Genomic DNA, 17,953 nt, shown 5'->3' with positions numbered 1-17,953 from the left:
CATCCTAATATCCACCATGCCTCCCATCTCTGCTACCCAAGCACTCATCCCCTGTCACTGTACCCGGACACTCCCCCCAGCCCCAATCACTGCTCCCTGGTACCTACCACCTTCCCATCTGTTACCAAGGCACTCACCCCCCTACCCACCACCCAGGTACAGTCTTTCAAGAACAAAAGAGTCACTTGTTCACTGCCCCCCTTGCTCTCTCCCTGCCCAGCCTCCTCTGGCCCCACCCTTGCCCGAATCCATTCCTCCTCCCCGGTCACCCGATGCAGCCCTCCCAGGTGTCCCGGCCCTAAGTAGCCAAGGCCCCCGGGGGGCAGGCAGTAGTTAGAGTTCTGGCATCAGGACCCCACCATCTCCCAGGCCACCTCAGTGTCCTCCTCATTGGCCTGTGTGTCCCCCAGAGGCCTGTGGGCCCGACGCCACCTGTGTGAACCGGCCCGACGGCCAAGGCTACACCTGCCGCTGCCACCTGGGCCGCTCGGGAATGAAGTGTGAGGAAGGTAAGTGGAGCTGGGCCTGAGACCCCCAGGGGTCCCAGTAAGGACGGGAGAAGCTGGGCAGGGCATTCTGAGGCCAAGACGGGCGCTATGGATGATAAAATTATTCCAGAGCCAGAGGGCCTCAAAGTCACCTGGCCAAGCTTCATGCCCAGCCTGAATCCCGTACACAAGGGCCCCAAAGGGGAACCCCATCTAATCGGAGATCCAGCCTGGTCTGTAGTGCTGGGGGCAGGGTGCTTCTAGGCTGTTGCAGCCATTGCCCAGCTGATCCCGAGCCTCTAGGACTGGAGAGTGGGGTGGGCAGGGGTCCCAGAGGAAGGCTGCATAGTTGGAGCCCTCCCAGGACTCTGGCATCCCCACTGCCCTGGCTGAGCTGTGGCTGCTGCAGGTGTGACTGTGACCACCCCTTCCCTGTCGGGCGCGGACTCCTACCTGGCGCTGCCTGCTCTCACCAACACGCACCACGAGCTACGCCTGGACGTTGAGTTTAAGCCACTGGCCCCTGATGGAGTCCTGCTGTTCAGCGGGGGAAAGAGCGGGCCTGTGGAGGATTTCGTGTCCCTGGCGATGGTTGGCAGCCACCTGGAGTTCCGCTACGAGTTGGGGTCAGGTGAGCACTGACACCAAATGCAGTTGAGCTGTAGGCACCAAGCTCCGTGCCCGCCTTGGCCCTCCACACCCCCGGAGACGGGAGGAATAAATTCTGAAGTCAGACCAACCGGAGTCCCCTGTTCTTCACGTTCCTTCTCTCTGTGTGACCTGAAGCAAGTCTCTAGTCCTCTCGGGTTCCTCTGGGACACTGGGAGGCTGAAGGAGGTTCCCCGTCTGCTCAAGTTCCTGTAGGGGGTGGGACAGGGCAGAGGGCCATCCATGTGCCAACCCTGCCGGCGTCCTCCCCAGGGCTGGCCATTCTGCGCAGCTCTGAGCCCCTGGCCCTGGGCCGCTGGCATCGCATATCCGCAGAGCGTCTCAACAAGGACGGCAGCCTGCGGGTGAACGGCGGGCGCCCTGTGCTGCGCTCCTCACCTGGCAAGAGCCAGGGCCTCAACCTGCACACCCTGCTCTACCTGGGTGGTGTGGAGCCGTCCTTGCAGCTGCCCCTGGCCACGAACATGAGCGCTCACTTCCGCGGCTGCGTGGGCGAGGTGAGCGACTTCCAGACGGCAAGCGGGGAGGGCGGGGTGATTTCCCTCCGCCTGCAGCCAGCCCAAGGTGCTTGGGATCAGAGCCTCAGTTTCCTCCTCTGTAAAATGGGTATAATTACACCTGCTTTGAAGGTTGTAGTGAGGAGGGACTGCACTGGTGGATGCTCCTGGCACACAGTAGACCCTCGACTTTGGTCCTCCCCCGCAACCCTAGAAACCCACATTACTGCTCAAGTTCCAGCCTGGGTTCCCAGCTACCCTCTGCTGCAGTCTTCTCTCTGCTGGTACACCCGTACTTCAGCCTCCTGCCTTCTTCAAGTCCCTTAGTGTCCCTATGCCCACAGGTGTCAGTGAATGGAAAGCGGCTGGACCTCACCTACAGCTTCCTGGGCAGCCGAGGCGTTGGGCAGTGCTACGACAGCTCCCCGTGTGAGCGCCAGCCTTGCCTCAGTGGCGCCACGTGCATGCCTGCTGGCGAATACGAGTTCCAGTGCCTGTGTCCAGACGGCTTCAAAGGCGAGGGAGCCTGGCCAGGCACTGGGAGGGAGGGGTGGGGGGTGGTCAGTGGCCGCTCCAGCCCATGCCCACTCGCCTCTCCCCTGGCCCACAGGAGACCTCTGTGAGCACGAGGAGAACCCCTGCCAGCTCCGTGAGCCCTGTCTGCATGGGGGTACCTGCCAGGGCACCCGCTGCCTCTGTCCCCCTGGCTTCTCTGGCCCTCGCTGCCAACAAGGTAACTGCCCCAGCTTCTCTCCACCTCCCCCTTGGGGCGCTGGGGCCTGACACAGCCCACCGACTGGACCCTGCCTCTCCCCACAGGCTCTGCACATGGCATAGCGGAGTCCGACTGGCATCTTGAAGGCAGTGGGGGCAACGGTACGTACTTGCTGTGACCAGCCAGAGCTGCTGAGCAGGCTTGTCCCTCCCAGGCTTTGGGTCTCTCAGCCCCTCTTCCAATGACCCCACCCCTCCATCCTGGCCTCTGAACAAAACCAACCCAGGTGAGAGGCTCCCTGGGCATAGAGAGACAGAATAAGAAGAGCACAGCCGCACAGAGCTGGGTCCTGCCCTATGTTCACTGCCTAGTGACTTTGGGCAGGCCCTTGAACCACTTTCACTTCTGTACCCTCCTCTGTATTCATGCATTCCAGCAACAGACATGTATGTGTGCCCATCCTTGCCCTGGGAGCAGTAAATATAAGATGCGTAAGGCAGGACCCTCATTCTCAAGGATTCCACAATCTGTTTAAAAGCAATGATAATGATTTGTAAAAATGAATACTTATTGAACATTTACAGGTCCTGTGCTAACTGCATTATAGATACATACCTTATTTATTACTAATATAATAGGAGAGGTAGTGGCATAGTGGATAAGAACCTGGGTTCAAATCCTAGCTCTACCACTTACTAGCTGTGTGACTTGGGTGACTCACTTAACCTCTCTGTGCCTCAGTTTCCTCACATATAAAATAGAAAGAAGTAACATCCTTCCACAAGGCTTTGGATAAAATTTTGTGTGAGAGTAAAATTCTTTAATGTATTTTAAATGCTTAGAACAATGTCTGGTCCAGAGTGGGCACAGAATGTTAGCTTTTGTTAATGTTATAGCAAAGGCATAGGGTTGTTACAAGGACCCAGTTAAAAATTATGTTTGTAGCTGGATTTGAAACTTCCTGCATGGTGACTAGCAGATAGTAGGTGCTTGGTAACTGTTAGCTGCTAACTTCATCAGTTGGTGGAGGGTGGCAAAGTGTCACCTACCCTGGTAGCTGCCAGGCCTCAGGGGCCAGCACTGGTGTGGGATGGCTTTGACCAGGTAGGGTTGGGGATGTTATAGCCACACACACAGTGTGGACGATGCAGCCGAAAGGTCTGGGTTGCCATCCAGGCTTCCCACTTCCTGGGCAAGTCACTCATCCCTGGACCTGTCTTCCCGTCTGTAAGATGGAGGGAGTACAAAGGTTCAGAACCGTTTATGTGCCACTGACCTAGATGACCAGCTGCCCCAGTTTGCTCAGGACTGAGGAGCTTCTGGGGATGTGGGACTTCCAGAGCTAAAACCAGGACAGGACCCGGCAAATAGAGATGGTTGATCACCCTACCTGGACCCTACTGACTGCATAGAATGAAATACATAGGATTTCAAAGGGAATCAATTGTTCTGAAAGAAGGTTATCAAAATATTTGAAGTTTTTTTGCATCTTTATTAATGCATTAAATACAAGATCTAGTGTTAGGGTTAGGGTTAGCTACCACAATTGCAATAAGCATAAACAATGTTTTGAAATATTTGCAGCAACTGTAATGCAATAAGGAAATCTTCCATTGGTGACTGAGTCACAGGCCCTGCTACTCCTTCAGTGTGTTGCCTACCTGCATTACTAAAGGAACTGCTAACCTTCAAGGAGAAGTGAGCAAGGCTAGAACTGTAATGTTCTCCAAGCCAAGTTCACAGGCCTCTGAATTCTGCCCCCAGCCCCCTTGGGTCTCCAGGGACTGCAGGTTCAGAGCCCTGCAGTAGTACAGGTCGGGGTGGAGGTGGGGGTCAAGGGCACCGATGCGGGATGGATACTCCATGCGGGTGAGCAGATGTCCCAGCATCGCCCCCACTCCCCCGACAGATGCCCCCGGGCAGTACGGAGCCTACTTCTACGATGACGGCTTCCTCGCCCTCCCTGGCCGCATCTTCTCCAGGAGGTGAGAAGAGAGTCTGTGGGCCCAGGGTGGGGAACGGGAATCTGGGACTCCTGCCCTCTCACCCACTTCCCCCGCACCACAGTCTCCCCGAGGTGCCTGAGACCATCGAGCTGGAGGTTCAGACCAGCACGGCCAGCGGCCTCCTGCTCTGGCAGGGCGTGGTAAGTGTGGACGTCCCACCCAGGATCTCAGGGTTCCCAGCCCCCTGGTGGCCACAAAAGTGGGAGAGAGGAAGGAGGAGGCCACAGCTGTCGGTAGCCCCCAGGAACCCTGTGCTTCTCTGGTAGGAGTTGGGAGAGTCTGGCCGAGGCAAGGACTTCATCAGTCTTGGGCTTCAGGATGGGCACCTTGTCTTCAGGTGGGTCCTGGCACCCGACCCTTCCTCTCCCTTCCCTCAGCCCCCTTACCCTTCAGTGGCTTCCCCTCCGGTCAGCCCCATGGCCCCCCCAACAAGAAGCTGCAGCGCCCAGTGCCCCAGCTGCACACCACCACCACCGTCCCACACCCCCTCCAGTCCTGCCCCCTGCTCACACCCTCTTGGGCCTGTGTGACTGCAGCTACCAGCTGGGCAGTGGGGAGGCCCGCCTTGTCTCTGAGGACCCCATCAACGATGGCGAGTGGCATCGGGTGATGGCACTGCGGTAAGGGAGCCCCCCGGGCACTAGGGCGAAGGGCCCAGAGTCCTGGACTGGGACAGGACGCCCCCCATCGTGCGCAGGGAGGCAGGCATTGAGCTCTGGGAAGACAGAACTTGAAGCCAGGGTCGGGGGAGAGCCCGCCAGCCGGAGCACAGACTTCCAGGGCAGGACAGAACTCCTTGGGGTGGGCGCACAAGCACCCTAGGGGATGGATGAAGCCTGGGTGGGGTGCTAGGAAGTTGTGTTTGTGGGACCAGATCTCTCATCCAGCGGAGGGAGGGGGCAAGAAAGAACTCAGGGAGCGGGGGGCACACTGCTCTGACTGGAGTCTCTGTAAGCAAAGGGAGGGGGCTCTCACTGGGTTGAGAAGGACGGGGGATCGGTGGTGAGGGGCCTGACCCTGTTCCACTGCAGAGAGGGCCGGAGAGGTTCCATCCAGGTGGACGGAGAGGAGCTGGTCAGCGGCCAGTCCCCAGGCCCTAACGTGGCAGTCAACACCAAGGGCAGCATCTACGTCGGTAAGTCTTGAGCTCGGGCCTCGTGCAGGCCTGGGGCCGCTCCTCCAGGTGGGGGAGGGCCCGGGGCTCCGGCACAGGTAGAGCACGGGGCCTTCCTTCCCCCACCTCCTGGAGCTGACAGGCCCCGCCCTCTCCCTTCCCCACAGGTGGAGCCCCCGACGTGGCGGTGCTGACCGGGGGCAGGTTCTCCTCGGGCATCATGGGCTGTATCAAGAACCTGGTGCTGCACTCTGCCCGGCCTGGCACCCCGCCTCCACAGCCACTGGACCTGCAGCACCGCGCCCAGGCGGGGGCCAACACGCGCCCCTGCCCCTCGTAGGCACTGCCTGCCCCACACGGACTCCCGGGCAGCGCCCCAGCCCCACAGCGTCGACTATATTATTATTAATATTATTATTATGAATATTTTGTAAGAAACGGAGGCGATGCCATGCTTTGCTGCTACTGCCCTGGGCTGGACTGGAGGGTGGGCACGCCACCCCACACAGACACACCTGGGCAAAGCCACAGGCTGCTGGGCAGGGTGGGTTGCATGGGAGCAGATGCCTCAAAGGGTCACCAGGACTGGGGGTCGGGCACGGTGGCTGAGCAGGCTCAGAACTGCCCCCACCGACAGAGCCCCCCAAGGTAGTGCTGGGCTGCCCATTTCTTCAGCCCTTGGGCAGCCCTCATTCCTACAGGAGCCAAGCTCGGCTTCCAGCCTGGAGCCTCACCAGCTACCCGGAGCAGAGGGCATCGCAGTGGCCTTCGCCACCCCCCTCCGGGTTGGGAAAGCTCTTTAGTGCTAACTGTGGTGCGAAAGGCAGCTCACCCCTGGGCAGGCAGCCCCCAGCCCTGCCAGCCCGTGTCCCAGCACCCCTCCACCTCCGCCTAGCCAGCCAGGCCACCGGCCCCTGGCAGCCTCCCCCCTCCCACCAAGCCTTCCTGGCCTGCATCCCTCCCACCCCACACCTAGCCCAGGGCCCCTGCCCTGAGGGGCTGCAAGGGAAAGCCCACCCCAACTCTTACCAGGAGCTGCTACAGGCAGAGCCCAGCACTGAGAGTGCCTCCCTGCCTGCACCAGGCCACGTCCCCCCACTGATCTGGAAGTGAAGGCCCAGGGCGCATGGGGGGAGGAGAGCCCTGGTGGTCGGAAGGAGTCAATGCCTTGGGTAGGGGAGCCGGGACTCATGACTGGGAGGGACAGGAAGGGGGCGTGACAGCCCTGCCCCATCTGCGGGAGCCCCAGGGCCCAACTGGGGGCAAGCGCCCTCCCCACCAGCAGCCCCCAGATGTGGGTCCGGAACGCCTGGCTTCTGTGTCCTAGAAGGGACCCTCCTGTGGTCTTTGTCTTGATCTTTCTTAATAAACGGTGCTATCCCCGCCAGGGCTGTCTCCTGTGTCTTTGACTACGACTGGACTCAGGGTACCTGAGGGTGGGCCAGGTTGGGGCAGAGAGAGCAGGGCAAGTGAGGTCCGGGAGTGAAGCAAGGCAGCTTCAGGTGAGCGAGGCCCCTACTCCCTGCCCTTCACTGATCCAGCAGAGTGCCAGTCACCGTGCAGGTTGCAGGGTCAGCTGCCTCCTGTGGCCTTCACCATGACCCTGTGAGGCAGGAATCATCCCATTTTCCAGAGGAGCAGACTGAGTCTCGGAGGGTTATATGATCTGCCCAAGATTGGACAGCCCTGTGGGGGGTGGGGGCAGAACCCAGGGACTGTCTGACCCCAGAGCCCACTCTCCTTCCTCTGATGCCCACAGCCTCTCTAAGGATGACCCCCCCTGACCTGGCTCACTCAGCCGCAGGCCCCCAGGGGCCACCTGGCCAGGACATGTGTAACGGACGGTGCACACCACCAGCCCACCAAGCCAGCCGGCTGGAGGGGCAGCTGCACCAGAGGAGGCCCATGAGGAGGCCAGCGCCACCGCCCGCGGCTGGAGGCCTGTCGCAAGAAAGAGCACTCAGGCCTCAGCCTGGGCCAGCTGCCCCCACCCACCACTAGAGAGGGACAAGTGTGGTTTCGGCGGGAGGAGTGGCAGCAGGTGATGACCAAGAGCCATCTACCTTCCGGAGCCGCATCCTGCCGTGCAGGGTCCCGGCATGCTGGGGGGCTCCGCTCAGCTGCAATACCCAGGGGGCCCTCAGACCTGCGAGCTGGGGGAAGAGTCAGGGGCCCGGAGGTACCATCATCCGTATTCCCTTCCTGGCTGGGCACCAGAGAGGGACTGGCAGTGGGAAATAACAGCTCTAACACACTGAGATCTGCCCCTTGCGGGGTATGATTATGTCTTGTTTAATCCTCCCAAAACCTCTTAGTGTTAGTATTTTTATTTCACAGATAAGAGAAGTGAGGCACAGAGAGGTTAAGTCACTTGCCCAGATCACACAGCTGGAAGTGACAGGGGTGGACTTGAACTCACAGTCTAGCTCCAGGGGCTGGGGTGGATGAATGGAGCTACTTCTCAAGGAGTAATGCTGTAGTGAGCATTTTCTGTGCACCAAGCACCATGTTCTGCGCTGGGCCCTTCACCCACAGGATTTCACTTACAGTTCATGACAAATCTGAGAGGTTAGGTGTATCATCCCCAGTTTACAGATAAGGAAACGGAGACACAGAGAGGTTCATTCTTCCACTCACTTGATGAGTATTTTTCAATCACCTGCTACTATACCCCAGACATTGCTCTAGGGACTGGGGGATATGACAGTGAGCAAAATAGACAAAAATGTCTCCATGGAGCTGGCATTTTAGTGTGAGGCAACACAAAACACAAATTCTACCATGTGTCAAATGGAGATAGGTGCTACGAGGGAAAATTAAGCAGGGAAAGGGACAGGGCATGTTGGCGAGGGGCAAGGTTGCTATTTTTCTTTTAATTGTGGTAAACTATACAAAACAAAATTTACCATTTTAACCATTTTTAAGTACAGTTCCGTAGTATTAAGTCCATTCATATTGTTGAGCAACCATCAACACCATCCATTCTCAGAACTGAATTCATCTCATAAAACTGAAACTCTGAACCCATTATTAATAACTCCCCATTTCCCCTCCCCCCAGCCCCTGGCAACCATCATTCTACTTTCCGTCTCTTTGACTTTGAGTACTCTAGATGTCTCATATAGGTAGAATCACATAGTATTCGTCCTTTTTTTGTTTTTTTTTTTTTGCGGTACGCGGGTCTCTCACTGTTGTGGCCTCTCCCGTTGCGGAGCACAGGCTCCGGACGCGCAGGCTCAGCGGCCATGGCTCACGGGCCCAGCCGCTCCACGGCATGTGGGATCTTCCCAGACCGGGGCACGAACCCGTGTCCCCTGCATCGGCAGGCGGACTCTCAACCACTGCGCCACCAGGGAAGCCCCAGTATTCGTCCTTTTGTGACTGGTTCATTGCAGTCAGCATAATGTCCTCAAGGTTCATCCAGGTTGTAGCATGTGTTGGCATTTCCTTCCTTTGTAGGGCTGAACAATATTCCAGTGTGTGGACATACCACTTTTGTTTACCTGTTTTTCTTTCAATGGACACAGGGTTGCTTTTCTTTTTCTTTTTTTCTTTTTTGGCCGCACAGCTTGTTGGATCTTAGTTCCCCAACCAGGAAACCCGTGGCCCCTGCAGTGGAAGCGCGGAGTCCTAACCATTGGACCGCCCAGGGAAATCCCAGGGTTGCTATTTTTAAACAAAGGGGTCAGGAAAGAGCTCATGGAGAGGGTGAGGGTTAAGCCAAGACCTGCAGAAGGCAAAGGAATGAGCGTGTAAACCTTTGGGAAAAGCCTCCAGGTAGAGGAAAGAGCTAGTGAGAGACCAGAGGCAGGACAAGACTGGAGCGTGGAAGGAGCTGCCAGGGGCCGGAGTGGAGGAGCTGTTGGAGCAAGCGGGCAGGTGGGAGGTGATGGGCCAGGTCACTCAGGGCCTGGAGGCCCCTGGGAGGCTTGTGTGGGCTGAGTGAGGAGTGAGGAGGGTCCTGCGCACAGGAGTGACGCGATCTGACTTAGTGTTTTAAAACGCTCCTCAGAGGGGCTTCCCTGGTGGCGCAGTGGTTGAGAGTCCGCCTGCCGATGCGGGGGACACGGGTTTGTGCCCCGGTCCGGGAAGATCCCACACGCCGCGGAGCAGCTGGGCCCGTGAGCCATGGCCGCTGAGCCTGCGCGTCCGGAGCCTGTGGTCCGCAACAGGAGAGGCCACAACAGTGAGAGGCACGCGTACCGCAAAAAAATAAAAATAAAAAAACAATTAAAAGCCTCCTCTGGGGAATTCCCTGGCCGTCCAATTGTTAGGACTCCACGCTTCCACTACCGGGGGCCCAGGTTCAATCCCTGGTCCTGGAATTAAGATCCTGCAAGCCGAGGGGTGCAGCCAAAAAAAAAGAATAAAATGCTCCCCTGGCAGGAGAGCTTAACTCCCTGCTAGTGTGTGGGCTGCGCGCAGTGACTTCCTCCCAAAGAGGACAGTGTGGAGAGAGGAGACAGAGTAACAGTGGAGAAACTGACAAACACAGCCTCAACCCAGTGACCAAGGCCAACATCAACATCCGTGGATCATGTTGGGGAGTGATCGCGTTGGTTTGGCCTGGTGTGCACTTGACCTCTGGGATCTTCCTCCTCATAACCCATGACTGCAGCCTTATCATGAGGAAAACATCAGATTAATTCCGACAACACTGATGGCTTGGTTATGGGCTGAGAGGGAAAAGGGAGTAAAGGACCACTCAACCGTTTGGGCCTGAACAACTGGAATTCAAAGCTGCCACTGATTGAGAAGGGGACACGGGTGAGGAGCAGGACGCAGGGCAGGCTGTGGGTCATGAGTTCAGTTTGGGGCAAGTTAAGTGTGAGACCCGCCTGCACAGCCACGTGGAGATGTCAGGTGGGGAGGTGGTTATATAAGTAGCATTCAAAGATGAGTCCAGCTGGCGATACAGTATAAAGGAGAACGAGGAGGGAACGGGTGTGGCAGCTGGAGGAGAGGACGTAGGGCCCGGGCCTCTGGGCACAGAGCATAGTGTCAGGGAGGACCCTGAGGAGTGGCTGGGAGGGAAGTGTGTGGGCTCCCAGGAAGCTGGGTTTCACCCCTCAGCCAGGTGCATTTTTGCAACGAACAACCTGTTCAACAGGACATGGCAACCCTGACTGGGAGTGGGGCATATCCAGATTCCTAAGAAGGATAATCAGGGGTGACCTAGTCTGGTCCCCTCTGTCCATCCACAGAGGTCATTCCTGGTTATGTCACTCAGTGATTCTATGACCTTGGGCAAGTCATTTCTCCTCCCTAGGCCTCAGTTTCCCCATCTATAAAATGTGGGAGTCAGGCTGGATCAATGGTTTTCAAAGTCTTGAAGGTCAAACTCAAGTCTCTCAGTGGGACATCAGTCAGCCGCGGCCCAGGCCTCCCACGTCAAGTAGAGCATCTCTCCTTGTGAAGCCTGGGGCCTCTGCAAGGCTCTGTTTAGGAAAAGCTTCCACCACTGAAATGACATTTGGAAGCAGCTGGATTCGATCACCGTTTGAGCTCTAACATCCTCTGCTCCTCAGGCAGTCTGGTCTGAATGGATTCCCCACTACTGTGCCTCACCTTATCCTCTCCTGCCGCACCCGTGCCTCCGGCCTCCAGCTTCTAACCCAGCTGCTCAGCAGGGCCCAAGCCACACCTGTCACTGACCTCTGCAGTTAGCTGCTGGCCACGAAGCCTGGTCACTGCCGTCGCCACAGTTGTCCATGCCCAGGGATCGCACACCAGCCTCGGGGGGATGCACCTGCTGTTCTGACATCGGAAGTAGGCACAACAGGATCCTGGGGTTGAGAGGGGAGGCACGGTGAGGACACTGAGCACCACAGAATGTTTGGCCCTTTGGGGAGGGAATGTGGGAGGTGTGAGCAGGAGAGGCTGTTTCCATGTGTGTGCAAGTGAGAGTATGGATGAGACAGGTGTATGATCATAAAGATGATGATGGGGATGGTGATGATGATGATGGCAGCTAACATTTATTGAGCTCCTATTCCAAGCCAGGCGTGGTTCACATCCCAGCTCATTAAGTTCTCACATTAACCCTGTAGGGTCAATACTATTATCAATCCCATTTTAGAAATGAGAAGACCGAGGCACAAGGAGGTTAGGTCACTAGACCAAGGCCACATAGCTTGTATCTAAGCAGCAGGATAGGAATTCAGCCCCATGCTCATGAGCACTGTGGCACCCAGTGTGTGTGTGTGTGTGTGCGCACGCGTGTGTGCATGCAGCCTGTGGTAGCCCAGCAACCTGAACACTCCAAGCTCATCTCGGCTCGTGGCACTGCACCTGCCATCAGCCCTGCCCGTAACTGCATGGCGTGCTCCCCTCAGGTCTCCACTCAAATGTCATCGTGTTGGAAGGCCTGCCATCACCTCCACGTGAGAATGGCACACCATCCCTCCCCCACCACCCCTTTATCCTGATTTGGGTTCCTCTGCAGCACTTACCACCTCTGCAGATTATGGATTTGATCGGTTCTTTGTTTATGGTCTGCTTCCCCCACTAGAATGTCAGCTCAAATGGGGCAGGGACTTCTCTTTCATTCACTGCTGCATGTATCCCTGGAGCCTAGAACAGCACCTGGCACAAGGGCAGGTACTCAATCTTTGTTAAATGAATGAATAGGCACACAGGTGAGAGAAGGGTATGACTTGGTGCACAGGGTGTGGCAGACAGGTTGGCTTACCCAGCACCCCATTCTGTAGAGAAAAGCTGGTTCAGGAGGGACTGACCAATACCATGGCTCAGAGGTGGACATGGGAATCAGAGCATTCCATTCCTGGCCCCGGGAACGGACACATGGCCCATGTGACTAATCAAATTTGGCCCCGAGGACTTTTCCTAGAACCGTAAGAAAAGATCTTCGCGGTTCCCTGGCAGTCCATTGGTTAGGACTCAGCTCTTTCACTGCCGGGGGCCCAGGTTCAGTCCCTGTTCAGGAACTGAGATCTTGCAAGGCGCTTGGCGCAGCAGCCAAAAAAAGAGAGAGAGAGAGAGAAAAGATCCTCACTCTTTATTTCACTGAGGTGAGAGTTATAAGGGGGACTGTGAGCTTGGAGCTTCAGGGTCACCTTGCTGCCAAGTAGAAAGAGGAACTGGAGCTGCTTGAGATGGAAGCCAAACAGACCCAGTGCAATGCAAAGGGAGAGCCCAGGTGGCATTACTTGATCTCCTGAATCCAGCTATACCTGAACGAACACCTTAATATCCCAGTTATAGGAGCCCCCCAAGTTCTCCTTTGGCTTAAGCCAACTTGACTTGGGGTTTTTTCATGTGCAAATGAAAGTGAATGCTCTAATTTATAAAAGATGTGCAGGGGTAAAAGTGAATATCTGTGAGAGAGAAAACACAAACAGTAATCCAAGTAAAAAGTGGTAAAAAGTGATCCAGGGAAGCCAGAGTTGTGACAGGGCTTCACCACTGCCGCCTGCTTTTGAGTCCAATCCTGCTAAACACAAAGCAGCTGCAACATGCTTGGCTTGCACCTCACGGAAGGTGAGAAAGGGAGGGAGGGAGGGAGGGGTTGATTTCCAATTAGCCTGTGAGATCTGCCTGCAAAACAATATAATGGGACCCTTGGCACGCTAGAGCCCACAGGAGCCAGAAAGGGGACCCCAGGCACCATCAGTCATGGCCCCAAAGACACACATGAGACAGCAGGGGGTGCTCTCTGACCAGCTCAGGTTGAAGGGCTGTCCAGGGCCTGGCATGTCGAGGTCCAGCTCCTGGTGAACCTGTGTTGGCTCTCAGAGGCCCCCCTGCTCTTGCCTTGAAGTGCTCACAACCCCATGTTTAATTCTCCAGTCTGGATATTTTGCCAGCGAGGGCGATGATGTTTCTCCAAGGTTTTGGAAACTTCTGGGCTTTGGCAGCTCCTCTGCTGAAACATCAGTGAGTGTCTTCAGTCCTGGGGAAACCTGCTGGGTCTAAAGCCTTGACTCAATTTGAGCAGAGGACAAACTCTAGCAGTTAAAGCCCGGCTCCTCCACCTGTGAGCTGGGAGTCCTGTGGCACTTCACTCAACTTCTCCAAGCCTGTTTCCCATCAATAAATACGAGGGTAGGAGCACCGGCCCAGAAGAGCTGCTGTGAGAACAGATGAGATCTGGCATGCAAAGGGCCAAAGGCAGTGCTCAACAAGGGATTATTATCAGTTCCCTTTCCTTGCCTAAGTGGGTTTCTGTCACTTACAGCCAGAGTCCCAACTCTCGGCCCCTCTGCAATCAGGTGGACCCAGGACAGAGAAGTCAGTGTGTGAACATGAGAGTGTGTGAGTTGCATGGCAGTGTGCAAAGTGGTATTGTGTACGATGAGGTGTGCATGATGTGAACTGTGTGTGGGAGAGAGTGCACAGTACACCAGGCCTGTGGGTTGGGTGTTTCAGTGTGTGTGGCACAGGTGGGTGTGCCAGGTGTGTGTACGAGGTGTGAGTTGTGCACAGGTACAGTGTGTGTGAGTGGGGTGGGTGCTGGAGTGTGAGATGTGTGAGTGTGTGGGAATCGTGTGGGAGTGGGAGTTGTGTGTGAACAGGTGAGGGGCTGGTCCGTGCATCCATGGAAGTCAGGTTTTTGGGGCTGGCTCTTTGGGTCTGGACCGCCCTTTACTGAAGCCCCTGACCTTGCCGCCAGGCCCCAGCCCCCGCCCTCTCTCAGGACCAGCCCGCACCCACCCAACCGGAAAGAGGAGACTTCACCCACGAAGTCCACGTGGGGCTGGCGGCCTCTGGTGACCAGGCACAGGCCCAGGAAGCCCCCGGAGGACGCCACCGGCCCAGGGATGGTCAGGCCGCAGAACCGGGCCCCCAAGGGCCGTGGCGCCCCCGGCGGGCCCTCGTAGAACTGCAGGTAGGACCCGGGGGTGCAGGGGTCCTCCGGCGCCGGCGCCGGCGCCGGGGAGGAGGCGTTGGGCGCCGCCGGGGTCAGGCTGTAGACCAGGAAGAAGCGGAACTGGAAGCGGATCCTGTCGCTAGGGGTCGTCGCCTGCATCCAGAGCCTGCGGTCGGTGTCCGGGGCCACGAAGTAGAAGCGGCACGACGCGGAGTGCGAGCGCAGCAGCAGCCGTCCCCCTGCCACGTCCGGCCGCACGGGTCCACCAGGTCGGCTTCGGCGAAAAGCACCGACCCTGGAACCATGCGGTCCCGTTCCAAGCCTGGCCCTGCCCTCTGCCCGCTGTGTGACCCCCGAGTGAGTCACTCAGCCTCTCTGAGCCTCAGTGTTCTTGTCGGGAAAATGGGGATGATTGAGCAATGTCAGAATTTTTGTGAGGATTAAAAAATGTAATTCAAGTCCTCAGTCTCGTATTCAGAAACCCTAGGATGTGTTTCAGAATTTTTCAGATTTTAGAAACATATATAATATTTTGCAGCCCCACATGGAGTCTGCCACAGCCCTCCACGATCAAACACATTTTCTAGAGCAATTGCACAGAACATGTACTCTAAGTAGGACAAACACAGACTGTAAACAGCCTCCTGTCAGTTCAGGTCAGGTGTTGCCAGTTAGTTAGCTAAGAACAAATTTTGGTTGTCAGAGCTTTTCATATTTTGTAGTGGAAACTAAAGGATTGTGGATGTGTATGGGTTCAGTGCTTAGGACAGTGCCTGGCATTTAATGAGCATTATGGACGTGTTATTCAAGGATGGGGGAGGGCATTTCCTGGCCTTCCCTCCAGTGGTTAGGACTCCGCACTCTCACTGTGGAGGGCCCAGGTTCAATTCCTGTTCGGGAAACTAAGATGCCACAACCCTCGCAGTGCAGCCAAAAAATAAAAGGATGTGGGAGACACAGTTGGGCACCTGCCCAGCCAACAGGCATTCCCTGTTTCTCCTTGCTAAGAGAAACTTAATTCCCCTCAATTATCAGAGAGGCCCCCTGGTCTTTGGCCTAAACCAAGCCTTGTAATCCTAATTCCATTTGCCAGGTTTAGGGATTGGCCTGTGAACTGATTCTGGCCAATGAGATTTAAGGAGAGGTTTGCTGAGGGTTCCTGGGAAAGGTTTTCCTCCCTGATTTAAAAAAAAAAAAGAGGGAGAGCTGTGTGATGAGGAGCTCCTTTTTCTTCCTGCTTTTGAAAGCTATTGACTGAGGATGCGATGCCCAGAGCTGCAGCAGATACCTTGCAAGGATGAGGTCATGAGAATTATGGAGGAGCCCTGACATGGTTGAGCTGCTGAATTAACCATTTCTGGACTCATCTCTGGCCTCTCTTCTTAAGTGAAATAATAAATGTCCTTGTGGTTGTTTTTGTGTGTGTGTGTGTGGTACGCGGGCCTCTCACTGTTGTGGCCTCTCCCGTCGCGGAGCACAGGCTCCGGACGCGCAGGCTCAGCGGCCATGGCTCACGGGCCCAGCCGCTCCGCGTCATGTGGGATCTTCCCGGACCGGGGCACGAACCCGTGTCCCCTGCATCGGCAGGCGGCCTCTCAACTACTGTGCCACCAGGGCAGCCCTGTCCTTATGATTTAAGCTCTGTTTAGTCTGGTAACTGTTACTTACAACCCAAAACATCCTCACTGGTACCGTGTTGTTGTGAGGATTAATGAGATAACGTGTAAGTACTCAAACCATCTGATGTTTGTAAGGGTAGAGAGAGAACAGGACGTGGCTTTTCTGGTGCATGGTAGGGGCACCGGTGGTGCTTGAGGACAAGCCGGGATGTGGGCCTTCGGGGGAGAAGTTCTCCATTAGGGCTCAGGACGTGGGAGCATCTTCTCATATCTGTGCGGACCTACTAAAGCCAGAACCTGCCCTGGAGGCACACGGGACAGGCGGAGGTTTAGAGAGTGGGTGAACGAGCACCTTCTATGAGCTGGGCACTGTCTATGTGTCTTGCATGGTTTATCTCACCTTATATGCACAATAATAATAGTCCCTTAAGACAGCGGTCCCCAGCCTTTTTGGCACCAGGGACTGGTTTTGTGGAAAACAATTTTTCCACAGACGGGGGTCGGGGGGTGGGGATGGTTCAGGTGGTAATGCGAGGGATGGGGAGCGACGGGGAGCGATGGGGAGCGAAGGGGAGCGATGGGGAGTGACGGGAGTGACTGGGAGTGACGGGGAGCGACGGGGAGTGACGGGGAGTGACGGGGAGTGATGGGGAGCGACAGGGAGCGACGGGGAGCAGCAGAAGAGCGACAGGGAGCGACGGGGAGTAGCAGATGAAACTTCGCTCGCTTGCCCACCACTCACCTCCTGCTTTGAGGCCCAGTTCCTAACAGGCTGCGGACTGGCCTTGGGGGTTGGGGACCCCTGCCTTAAGGGGCAAGGGCCTATTATTCTTTCCATTTTACTGCTGAAGAAACCAAGTCTTAGACAGTGGAAACAGTAATGTCAAGGGTGTATGTGTGAACGCAGGGCCGTCTGACTCCGAAGCCCACAGTGTTTCCCGGTGCCAGACTGCCCCACCCGCCCCCAGACACCTGCTTCTGGGTGACTTGGAGCTCCAGCTACCCACAGGGTTGGGGGTGGACTTGAGGGTGCCAGCCAAGACCAAGCACAGGGTTTCCCAGTGTCTCCCAACTCAAGGGATCCCAGCTCATCAGGGTGAGTGCTGATTGAGGAAACACAATCTCAAAGGGTGGTGGGACCTGAATCTCCTGCCTGCCCCAACCAAGCCACCTTGTACTCACCTGTGTGCAGAGCAGACACAGTCAGGGCAGTTGCCCCCAGCAGGAGCAGCCTTTGGGGCAGCTGCAGAGGACAGGCTTCCATCCAGGCCCTCCTGTGCCCAGCGATGGGGAAGACCTGCAGAATCTGCAGTTTGGGGTCTTTGGGGAGACTGGGGTATAGGGGCCTGGTTAGGCCAGTGGAGGGATTGGCGGGACACAGAGAGCAAGGGAGGCAAGTATGCCAGTTCCTCTGGTCTCTTCAGTGATGTTTGTGCTCCCTGTTCCAGATCCTTCTTCAGATCAGGATTGTGTCTAGGGTTGTCATGGAGATTTGGGACTGGGGCTGGAGCCTGGGGAGAGAAGGCGGAGAGGATGTCTGCTCATCCCCTGCCAGACAGGAACCAGGAAACTCAGATCCAGTTCAGCCACAGGGCTTCTGGGAGGGGGACCCACAGCCTCAGAGAGCTGCTGCCTTCCTGGAGAAGTTGGCATTTTAGGGCTGAGCTTAAGGGAGCCCCAGGACATCAAAGGGCCTCTCTGAGGGCCTAGAGAGGCAGCAAGTGGTGAATGAGCGCTGGCCCAGGAGTCTGCTCTATTTTAAAGACAAAGTATTCCTGCCTCAGGGCCTTTGCCCTCACCGTTCCTCCACCTGGGGTGTCCTCTCCCATGGAGGTCCATGGCTGGCTTCTCTGGGTCATTCAGATTTCGAGCTCACATGTCACCTGCTCAGACCACATTTCCCTGACCACTTCTCAGTCTGAATTAGTGTTCTCCCTCCCTGTCACTCAGTCCCATGTCCGCAAATTTATCTCAGCACTCACTGGAATTACTTTGCTTATTTATATCTTGTATGT

At 56.3% G+C, this 17,953-nt stretch overlaps 2 protein-coding genes across 6 annotated transcripts in view; one reads left to right on the top strand and one right to left on the bottom strand.

The window, feature by feature from the left end:
• The window catches only part of HSPG2 (heparan sulfate proteoglycan 2), a 102,732-nt gene extending 95,856 nt beyond the window's left edge, over positions 1-6,876 (top strand). For all 5 annotated transcript variants that reach the window (XM_082612555.1, XM_082612554.1, XM_082612553.1 and 2 more), the window contains 12 exons: positions 411-509; positions 898-1,119; positions 1,410-1,654; positions 1,999-2,170; positions 2,265-2,387; positions 2,474-2,530; positions 4,279-4,354; positions 4,437-4,515; positions 4,642-4,712; positions 4,912-4,995; positions 5,407-5,510; positions 5,657-6,876. In XM_082612555.1, the coding sequence (XP_082468681.1) occupies positions 411-509; positions 898-1,119; positions 1,410-1,654; positions 1,999-2,170; positions 2,265-2,387; positions 2,474-2,530; positions 4,279-4,354; positions 4,437-4,515; positions 4,642-4,712; positions 4,912-4,995; positions 5,407-5,510; positions 5,657-5,829 (1,505 nt within the window). In that variant the 3' untranslated portion in view covers positions 5,830-6,876. The remainder of the gene's footprint in view (positions 1-410; positions 510-897; positions 1,120-1,409; positions 1,655-1,998; positions 2,171-2,264; positions 2,388-2,473; positions 2,531-4,278; positions 4,355-4,436; positions 4,516-4,641; positions 4,713-4,911; positions 4,996-5,406; positions 5,511-5,656) is intronic.
• Positions 6,877-7,146: 270 nt separating this feature from the next.
• LDLRAD2 (low density lipoprotein receptor class A domain containing 2) lies at positions 7,147-17,202 on the bottom strand (the record flags this gene model as incomplete). Its single annotated transcript, XM_082612110.1, is given in 8 exon segments — positions 7,147-7,175; positions 7,275-7,430; positions 7,553-7,713; positions 11,141-11,204; positions 11,207-11,275; positions 14,163-14,549; positions 14,552-14,593; positions 17,121-17,202. Coding segments are annotated over 8 exon segments (990 nt in total).
• Positions 17,203-17,953: the final 751 nt, after the last annotated feature.

Source organism: Mesoplodon mirus, assembly GCF_964341445.2.
Source record: "Mesoplodon mirus genome assembly, chromosome: 3".
Lineage (NCBI taxonomy): Eukaryota > Metazoa > Chordata > Mammalia > Artiodactyla > Ziphiidae > Mesoplodon > Mesoplodon mirus.
The sequence above is the reverse complement of the archived record's forward strand: the minus strand, read 5'-3'. Positions and strand labels throughout refer to the sequence as shown.